The 10,811-nt window shown below is 34.5% G+C and overlaps 1 protein-coding gene across 1 annotated transcript; it reads left to right on the top strand.

Annotated features, from left to right (window-relative positions):
• Window positions 1-109: 109 nt before the first annotated feature.
• On the top strand, window positions 110-6,283 carry LOC136797673 (N-acetylgalactosaminyltransferase 7-like). Its single transcript, XM_067054261.1, has 6 exons — window positions 110-444; window positions 2,143-2,329; window positions 2,827-3,011; window positions 3,513-3,686; window positions 4,402-4,563; window positions 5,411-6,283. Exons 1-6 carry the CDS (start codon window positions 165-167, stop codon window positions 6,205-6,207), a joined length of 1,785 nt encoding a protein of 594 aa, XP_066910362.1. The 5' UTR covers window positions 110-164; the 3' UTR covers window positions 6,208-6,283.
• The last annotated feature ends 4,528 nt before the right edge of the window (window positions 6,284-10,811 follow it).

Here is a 10,811-nt window from a genome sequence, read left to right on the forward strand (position 1 = left end):
ATATATTTTCCCGCTTCTCCGCACAGTCTGTTTGTTATTTTAATTCTTAATGCTCAGTGTTCTCTTGTTTTTTCTTGCCCAGGAACTTATATTTATTTTTTATTTTTCCAGGAATGAAAATATAAGAAAAAAAAATGAGAATATAAATTAAAAGGAGTAAAAAAATGAGGACAGTGCGTGTATCTTGGAAGAAAGTGGTCCCACTTGGATTGCTTGTTTTGATGGTCATCTACTTTGTTGGGCCGTCGTTTCTACCCACTAAAAACACACTGGCATATGAGTTGAAACAATCAAAATTGGAACAACGTGAAAAACCAACTTTTAATGAGGATGGCTCATTGGGAAATTTTGAAAAGAAAGAAGCATCTCGAAGTGGGCCCGGTGAAATGGGAAAACCCCATCGTTTAAAACCAGAACAAAAGAGTGAGGAAGACAGACTGAAAGGTTAGTGTTATTTTCAATATTATAGATCTTTTCATAAATTACGTCACGAACATCACTTGCCTCGTTTTGAAATTATTGCCATAGTGATTAACTCCCAGCGGATTTTATTAAAACTACTTTTTATTCATAAACAAATGATTTAATGTCTCAAGGGACATAATGCGAAAAAAGCTTCGTGTCCCCATGCCTTAAGGGAAGAAATTTTCGCGGAAAGAAAATCTGGCGGATTTGTCTGAAATCTGCCAAATTAAGTTCCGGCCAAATTTAATTTTTTCGGCCATCCGGCAAATCAAATTTAATTTTAATTTTAATTTTTTCAATTTATGAAGGATTTTTCACAATTTATCCTTAAAAGAAGGCGATTTTAATGTTCACCCTGATTTTGGATCTAAAATTCCGTCATCCGCCAATTAAATTCCCACAGGGTGTCTACGGGATCTTGAAAACCTTGAAAACCTTGAAAATGAACCACCCAACCTTGAAAACCTTGAAAACTATCAATTTTCTGGGAAAAGCCTTGAAAACCTTGAAAAACCGTTAAAAACCTTGAAAAGCACTATCCAGCCATTCGAAAAGTAAGAATAAGTAAAAAACCGCCTGCGGCGCTAAAACCTTTATAACATTTAGAGAATTCCATATTTCCATGTTTCTGTTGCGATTCTGCCGCAACGAATGCAACATATTCTTTTATCATTAGCTGAGTTTTTGTCACTAATTTTCCGTTTGCATGAGCCCTAAGAAATCGACTGTTCCCCAATTTTCAAATCGCTTCAAGGCGTCTTGGAATAATGGCCGTTCATCAATAAAATTTCGAGGATTCCTTAAAACAACTCTTTTGGCAATTGATTTTTGTAAAAACTGGTAAAAAACAAAATCAAAAACAAGGCGTTTTTTAGCCATTTGAAAGAGTCAAAATCAAAATTTTCTCTCGTCGGCACAAACCATGGTTGCGCCTCCTCGGTCACTGTAAACAATTGGTTTTGCTTCTAATTCTTTATTTCTACAGTTGGAAGACTAGGGAGCTTGAGTATTTCTTTTTGTGGTATTGTTCTCGAGAGGGAGATAGGAATTTAACTGTGGAAGTAATTCTCCGGGCACCAAAAGCGAATAAATTTTTTTTGCTGTCCTCCATTTTTCTTTCACCTACCACTCTGAAAAAAAAAAAAATTCCTGTAAAGAGCCATATCTGAGTATCAAAAAACCTTGAAAAGTGCCAAAGGTTTTGCCAAAAAACCTTGAAAAACCACTTAAAAATTACCAAAAAAACCTTGAAAACCTTGAAAATCCCGAAAAAAAATCCGTAGACACCCTGTCCCACCAAAATTAGCTTTTTCTCTGATCCGCCAAATTAAATCCTATGAGAAAACTTTTTCAGCCAAATTAAATCTCCGCCAAAACTCTTCCCTAAAGATAGAAAGAAGGCATTCCTCTTATGCTGACAAAGCAGAATAAACCATAGAATTTCCAAAAAGTTGAGCTCGCCTTTTCCGGAATGCTTTGTAAACAAATGGTAGGAGATGGGTTAAATGATGTCCTTTAGGCTTATATATTGTATTTGTATTCTATTTACACAGTACCTCATGGGGGGCCATGAATATTGAAAGTCTCTCCAGCTGGATCCAGATTTACGGAACCTGATAATGAATATTCCGCTATTATTATTATGGATGTTCAAACTCTCATGAAATTCTTTTTCAGGTGTTTACGGTTTCAACCAGTTGGTTTCTGATGAAATTTCATTGGATCGGAGTGTACCTGACATGCGCGAAAAAGAATGTAAACATTGGAATTATCCCAAAGATCTTCCAACGGCTTCTGTCATTTTCATTTTCCATAACGAGGGATGGAGTACCTTGTTGAGATCTGTACATTCCGTTATTAACAGGTACACTCTTTTTGTTATGAGAACCGGTTACTACTTGTTAGAGCCTCGACAGCCCCAAGTTTTTCTTATCTTTTTAGCACAATGAACCTAAAATCTCTCTAACCTTGTTCTTATTCTTAGGGCAAAACTGCAGGTGGTTAAGGTTTCCTTCTTTTTTTCTAATTTGACCTTTCATTATCTTAAAACTCGGCTATTCCAGGCTCAGCATTGTCCTTATTTTCATTCTACTTAAAAAATTGCTCTTATAAAAAGAGTAGTGGTCAGATCAATTTTTCAAGTTAAACTGTTGATTTCACCTCAACGACAGTTTTTCAAGATCTTTACTATCTTTCTAAGTATCAATATTAACTGCTACCCCTGGCCAGTCCCAAATCTGAAGAAAAAAGCTAAATACTGTATTAGGTTTTTGTATTTTTATCGCACATACTGCTCCTGAAGCCTATGTCTACGCTATATTACTTTCACAGATTCTCAATTTATCTTTTTTTCAACTTCAGAACACCTGCACAGTTTTTACACGAAATTGTTTTGGTGGATGACAAATCCGAAATGCAACATTTACACGAACCGTTAGATGAAGAATTAAAAAAACCTTTTTATCAATCGAAAGTGAAAGTGGTTCGCAACAAAGAACGTGAAGGGTTGATCAGAGCCCGAAATAATGGAGCTATAGCTGCCTCAGGTATTACATGTTTTCTAAGAATTTAACAGCCTTAGGTTCACTTAAAAACATTGTTTCCTCACTCACAGCACATAGAACCTTTTTTATTGAAGCTCACTTTTCTAAACTTCAGTTGAGCTAGAAATTGAACACACCCTTCTCACAGACCCACTGGGACCCCTTCCCACTGGAAAAAATGCCCAAAATATCGTCCCCGGTAGAAAATTATCCTCAAATTTTTGTCCCTACTAAAAATGGTCAAATAGACTATATTATTTACTATTTTTCCGATCCCCACTGAATTTCCTGACTTTAAACAAAAGAATTTAAATCCCCAGTCATAAAAAATAGGGGAATATCAATCCCTATCGAGTTTCAGTCCGTTAATTTTAGCCCCACTGGCTGAAGAAATCTTACCGGGTCTTTGAGAAGGGGGTGTTATTGAGATCTGTCTTTGGGGTACCCTGGAGACAGCGCTTTTTTATTAAAATTATTTCATACTTTCTCACTTGAATGTTTCAGGTGAAGTACTTGTCTTTATGGACGCTCACTGCGAAGTGGGGCCAAACTGGTTACCACCCATATTGGCGCCCATTTATGAGAATCCACGAACTCTTTCCGTACCTGTTATTGATGGTATACAGTGGAGTGATTTTTCTATCAACCCTGTTTACGCCGAAGGAGCTCATTCAAGAGGTATATTTTTTCTTATTATTTATAAAGTATTAATTTATTGACTTGAGATTGAGTGTGTCAATAAATTCGAACCAATCAGGAATGAACATCATGTAACAAGCACATGAAAATTTCGAGTAAAAGCGTGGTTTGTCTTCAGACTTTAACTTTGCAACCTGTGTATTAAGTACACAACTTGTGCTCTCCTTTAGTCTAGCAAGCTAGACGACTAATTCGTACATAGTAGAAATAAAGCAAAAAAGTAAATTTAAGTCGTCTAGAAACCTTTGTGCACTAACTCCAAACAAAAGAAAGTGTCAATATCGCAATTAAAATGTTTTCCCGCTCAAAAAAAATTCTTGAAAATAAAATGTGTGTGGATTTATGTGTTAAAAGTTTTTCATTTAAATTGATTTTATTTTGAGAGTTTGTTGTTACTTGATAGATTGTTTTCTCGCTACGCAAGTTTCTGCGTAGCTAGCCCCGGTATCTATAAGGCTAGAACACCGGATTCTTCCAGTTGTTTATACAAACTAAATCCCGTATCATTATTTATGTTTATTATTAGTATTACATGCATTATAAACGACTCCAGTCTAGCTCTCCTTATATGATTAGTGACAAAAGTATCATTTTAGGTAAAATATTTGTTGTGGTTAGTTAAAGCCAGAGATAACTATATATTTCCTTATGACGTTTTCTCGATTTGTATTTTTCACCTCTAATGTTTTCCTAGGTATCTTCGAATGGGGTATGTTGTACAAAGAAGGACCTTTACCTGAGAAAGAAGCTAAAAAACGAAGTCGTCATTCCGAACCTTACAATGCGCCAACACACGCAGGTGGTTTGTTTGCTATTCGTAGAGATTGGTTCAAAGAGTTGGGATGGTATGATCCAGGTAATTCTACTCACTTTTTGATCTTTTACGATAATTTCATAATTTCATCCCCCCTATATGTGTATCCCCCTATTTTAAAAAACCAGTGCTATTGACAGCAGCATTCCACCAGTCATTTAAAACCTTTATTTATATTTAGCTATCTACACTTTAGTTGTCCGACACCAAATATGTAAATCAATACAAATATGATAGATATTTTGACCAAAGGTTGACAACTTTTAACAACTCCCCCCCCCCTAAAATCTTAAACCCCAATTTTTTCGAAAAATCTCCTATCCCCCCTATAAAGCATCTTTGGAAAAGTTGGATCCCCCTTTAAAAAAAGGGGGTTCACACTATGAATTTTTTCGATCATGTTTTGCACGGTATCTTTCGGTGCAGTGATTTTTCAACGCCATAGATCTTGAAAGCGATCTTGGTAATTTGATATTATTATCTTCGATATTCCTGAGTAGGCTGGTAGTACCTTCAAAGGGCGCCACATGCACTGACGCCATTAATGCCAACTGAACTGATTTCTTTCTAAGGTTACCACGTGCAATGACCTATGTTAAGATATATCCGCCTGATCTCTGATCGGAGTACTCGACGTGGTGTTTTTTAAGGTTTTTATCAAAGGTTTTGTGTGGCCGGAATCAAGGGTGTTCTTATAAAGCTCAGTGACCATATGGGAACCTTCAATCCAATAAGAGTAATCTACCGTGCATTTTTTAAGATCTGATTAGAAGTTTTCCCTTTCTATTGTCATTCTTTCAAAGAAAGTCATAATATGAAGATCTCTCTTTTTTGGAGATTCCCAATATTTTCATTCCCGTCTAATCTCCTTTACTTTTTACGATGCTAGGTTTACTCATTTGGGGAGGAGAGAACTACGAGTTGGCTTTCAAGCTATGGCAATGTGGAGGACGTTCAGTGTGGGTGCCCTGTTCACGCATTGGTCACGTTTATCGTGGTCATTCATGCTCATCGTGTCATTCAGGTGATTTGGGCAAAAAATGGGGAAATTACCCTCTAGCATTACGTAATTATAAGCGTTTGATCGAAGTTTGGTTTGATGATAAATATAAGGAATTTTTCTACACGCGTGAACCCTTGGCACGATTTATCGATCACGGAGATATTTCTGAACAGTTAGCTTTGAAGAAACGAATGAATTGTAAATCTTTTACTTGGTTCATGGAAGAAGTTGCTTATGATGTTTTATTCAAGTATCCTGAACTTCCTCCGAACAAACACTGGGGTGAAATCAAGAACATGGAAAACGGTCAATGCATAGACACGTACAGTCGATCACCGCCTGGGCGGATTGGTATCTCCGGGTGTCATGGTTGGGGTGGAAATCAACTCATTCGTTTGAATAGTCAGGGTCAGTTAGCTTCAGGTGAATGGTGTATCAAGCACATGCCGACCAATAATCCAAACGAAAACCACTTCGGAATGGCGTGGTGTGAACAAGGCTCTGTTGACGGACCCTGGCACTTTGAAGAAAACACAGGGCTCCTCAAAAATACACACGAAAACAAATGTGTCGCTATTGATCGTAATAATTTAAAGCTCGTTCTAACTGAGTGTGATAAAAACAACAAACTACATCGCTGGGATTATCGTCCGCTTAAACCAAAATGGCACAAGAACTTTTAAAATGTAGTTTTTTAGGTAGAAAAATGAGCTCACATGGTTGTTGTTGAAAGACATAAATATCTTTCCAATGTTTGAATATTATTTATTTTTTTTGAAAGAATTTCAAAAGTATTCAATATTTTAGTAGTGTTTTAGACGTTTTATATGTAAGGTGTTGGGTTTTTGGATAAACCTTTGTTGCTTTTAAATTGAGTGTATCATTTTAAAAATTCTTAAATCGAATCGGTTCTCTCCAGTCCTCTTCGTTTCATATTTGAGGTAATTAACAAAAGAAAAGAAAATTTTTGAATGAGTACGTTATAAGTGCTGATGTGTCCTTATAAGGACGAAATACACGCTCACCTGCTCTGCCACCTCTTCTGATTGAATATAGTTGGGCAGAAATTTTTATTTCTCCACACATATATATTTAACCAAAGTTTTACCCCCATTCCCGGGAGGGGGAGGCACTCGATTCAAATACGACCATACGTGCGGCCCAAAATTAGGCTTTTGAAATCGGAGGGAGTGCAGAGACAGTTTTGCAAAATTTGAGCAAATTTGAGCGAAAAATCGACGGTGCATTTTCTTGTAATTTTTTACCATTTTCAGGCACAATTTGGTCAGATTTTTGACAATTTACACCTTTAGAGTGAAATTTTTCTCGTATTTGCTGATTTCGACTCTTACAGTTCCCTTTGGGAAGCTTGGAAAATATACCGTTAAGGGTCGCACGTATGGTATGTCATTTCTTGAGTATCCCCAGTAATCTATTGTCAAGTTTTAATTTCTTCTTACTTTTTAGTAATTTTATACAGTTTCAGTTCAACTTTTTCGCACTAATTATAATATAGTACTTTCTACTAAAGTGATTCTTTAATTTAATTGTAATAATTTTTTTTCCTTTCACTATTTCCAATAATAGATATTTTAGGTATCATTCCCCAAATAAATTATAAATTTCTAACAAAATTTTCTGATCAAATAAACCTGACTTTACCTGATTAGACTGTTTTGTTTTTTTTCATTTTTGGGACTAAAAGGAGTTTTTTTTACCAAGCAGAATATTATTATAGTTTTTGTACAGCCAAAATTTTTGTAGAATTATTCCTGACTCCATTGCAATCAATCTGAGGAGCCTCTCTGTCTGTAATTGTTGTATGTACTTAATGAGATTTAATTATTTAATTGTTTTTCGTACTTAACGACTTCCTATGGTCATCAATGACGACACACTGAGAGATATTCAAAACTTCTTTTAAATGTCAATTTTGTAAACGTGGAACGGATTTGTTTACATTTCGTGTTAAATGTCTGGATCTAAACAGACGAAGTAAGATTTTGATTTCTAGGTTGATTTTGGTTATATGTTTTGATAATTTAAAAGTTTTTAAAAGTTTTTGTTTTTGTTTTTCACGAGCTTTTTCACATTGGGTTGACACGGATGTGCAGCAAGATTGGTCAAAAAGAGGAAAAGAACAAACATTTTTTGCTTATATCAGCATAATATAACAATAGCAAGACACTGTCTTGATATGAAATATATGTCTGATATGAAACGGAACACTAATGTAAAAATAAAACCTATTGCAGAGTTTTAAAATCTGGATTTATATAAGAACTGTTTGGCTTTACATACTTTGCTATATTCTGCTGCTGGTATTTTCTAAACATTTTATAGCCGATAGTTTTCATATTTGTGTCTTATCCTTGCTGTCTTAAAACGTTAAACAAGCCATCCAACGCTGAAATGACCATTGATGTTTATTACGTTTTATAAGCATTCAAAACGAGTATTAAAAGTTCACGACATTCATATAATGTCCATAACTTCCATAAAAAGTTAATGGGTTTTAATTTCTGACAAAATATCTAAAATATCTCCTAAAGTCTGTCTCGAAATAATTTGCAGCTGGAGAAAAAAATGGCTGTAACTTTTGATAGAATTCGAATCAAGTTGTGATTTTGTGCTCGTTAAAAAGATATTCGTTAGTGGAATATTATCAAGTAAAAAATTTGAGAAAAAAAAAGGAAAATGAAAATGAAAAATGAAGAAGAAAAAAATCAATTTCTTGTAGAAATGTGCTATAATTACCATTTTCACAGGAGTGATTCTTCAATCTTAAATCATCATCACTGTCAAAAAGTTTTTCAAAAATATTAATTCAATCAGAAGATATCAAACAAAGTTTATTGCTGGTTGACTCTATAAACACTATAAAGTAGTAAAAAACGACAAAAAAACAGCCTTTTGTCGATCAACCAGCAATAAACTTTGTTTGATATCATTTGATTGAATGAATATTTTTGAAAAATCTTTTCACACTGATGATGATCTAAGATTGAAGAGTCACTCCTGTGAAAATGGTACAGCACCTGACCCCGAGAATGTAGGTGAAATTTGAATCAGACCTGAAAGATGTAGATTTGAATTTTTAAAAACAATGAATGTTTTCAATGAAATTTTGAACCTCCAAAATTCTTTCCCAGGGGTTAGTTTCATTACTTTTGATAGATAGGCTAATTTTTTTGGTCCTTGAAGTTGACTCCCATTTTCGTTATAACCCCCAGAATGTAGGTTTGGTTTTATGGCTTTAAATCTAGTAATAGTAAAATGTTGATATTTTTTCAAATGGATTAATTATAACAGCAAGTTTTAGAAATATTTTGTGCCAAAACAATATTCTAAAGAGCTTTTTGTTATTTTGAAAAATGGATTTTTTCGCTTTTTAACCCCCAGAATGTAGGTGAAAAGATTTGGTTGTTGAGAGCAGAATTTCAGTATTCATCAGAAATTATTAATTTCTAAGAGAAATTCATACTTTAGAAGTATACTCTGACAAAAATTTAACAAAGATATTAATTTTATGTGCTACAAATGAGAGAAAAGTAAAGTAAAAGAAAGAGAAGAAAGAAGAAGAAGAGACAAGAAAGTTGTTTTTTATTTTGTAGGTTGAAAATTTTTGTTTTAAATATGTGGAATAATGTAACTACTAACCCCTGCCTCATAGCCCCGTTGTGAAACTTTCTCACAACGGGGACAAAGATTTCTACTAAAGTCCCAATGTGGATAGAAATTCTATTGTTCCGAACTTAGGCAAGTTTTCTAATTGGGGTTGGGTCCCAGCGGGTCTGGGATACGTCGAAAAAGCTCAAAATGTCAACATCGATCATCTCTCAGGCAGTACTTTCATGTTATGAAAGTACAACAAATAAGTTTTACATAATTTGACAAACTTTTTGTGTCGGATTATGAAGGCCCAAAATTGAAGGTCAACTAACCCCAAAAAGTAGGTCAAACATTTTCGTCAAAATATCTGACTTAGAACAATAAATTTTGAAATGGACTGTTTTTCCCATTTCCTTTGTTCATTAGGAGTAAGAAAATACCCTATCATCATAACTTAATTCCAATAGATTTCGATTTAGAGAAGATTTATTTAAAAAATGCCTCAATTCAGGTTGTATCCGATCAACTTTGATTCAGATTTCCGTTGGAAAAAGCTAATTCAAGTCTAAATTTTATGTCTATAAATTATAAGTAATATGTAACAGCAGGCTCTGATACAACTTTTTATGAAGTTGAACTATCGTTAGGGCTACAACGCTAAAAAATGAGAAACCTACATTCTCGGGGTTTGCTACATTCTTGGGGTCAGGTGCTGTAATTATACCACATTTCTACAAGAAGTTGATTTTTTTCTTCTTCATTTTTCATTTTCATTTTCCTTTTTTTTCTCAAATCTTTTACTTCATAATATTCCACTCACGAATATCTTTTTAACGAGCACAAAATCGCAACTTAATTCGAATTCTATCAAAAGTTACAGCCATTTTTATCTCCAGCTGCAAATTATTTCGAGACAGACTTTAAGTTGACATCCGTGAAGAATTTTATATTTATATTTATTTTTTAGAGAAGTCAGGAAGAAAAGACACTTTTTTTTTATTCTGCTACTGGCAGTTTCATGCCACTTTGGTCAGGCAACTATATAGGGGGGGGGGGGGGGGGGTGTTAGGACTAATTTTTTAAGCCCATTTGTCAAAAGTTGCCTTTGGGTATAAAAAGAAGAAAAATTCATGTAAAAATCCTGTGCTTTCAAATGAGGGGTCACTTCACTATGTTTTGAAAAATTTTGAAATTTCGATTTTGCTGGCGGAGCCACGGTGGCACCCTGCCCGTGGCAACCTTGAAAAGGGTACCACAGGGTTTTAACATAATTTTTTCTTCTTTTTATAACCAAAGGCAACTTTTGACAAATGGGCTAAGAATTTATGCTATTTTTGCAAAATAAACACCCCCCCCTACAACTAAACTTGATTAACATTTAACTTTCTTCCTGACTGACATAGCCTTACTTATGTATCGAGCACTTCAAAAAAACTGAAGAAATACTTAAGGACTACTTAGACTACACAATATATTGGTGAGCAATATTCGTTTTCGGACCGTAATGTACGGAGTGAACAACATGGCCTCTATTATAAAAAGAGATTTTCTTTCTGTAAACAATCCTCCTTATTGTTGGAATATTGCAAATCTAGCTGACAATATATTGCAGACACCTTTTCAATATATTGCCGGCATTCAGCGATATATTATCAATATATTGTGTAGTGTATTT

The sequence above is a fragment of the Clytia hemisphaerica genome, unplaced genomic scaffold (assembly GCF_902728285.1).
Source record: "Clytia hemisphaerica strain Z4C2 unplaced genomic scaffold, Clytia hemisphaerica genome assembly, whole genome shotgun sequence".
Lineage (NCBI taxonomy): Eukaryota > Metazoa > Cnidaria > Hydrozoa > Leptothecata > Clytiidae > Clytia > Clytia hemisphaerica.

What these genes read in the sequence shown, in the direction of transcription:
- LOC136797673 (XM_067054261.1), top strand. Translation starts at nt 165, where the DNA reads ATGAGGACAGTGCGTGTATCTTGGAAGAAAGTGGTCCCACTTGGATTG. An exon ending in TGAGGAAGACAGACTGAAAG is followed by an intron (nt 445 to 2,142) that starts GTTAGTGTTATT and finishes ATTCTTTTTCAG; the next exon opens with GTGTTTACGGTTTCAACCAG. An exon ending in CGAAGGAGCTCATTCAAGAG is followed by an intron (nt 3,687 to 4,401) that starts GTATATTTTTTC and finishes ATGTTTTCCTAG; the next exon opens with GTATCTTCGAATGGGGTATG.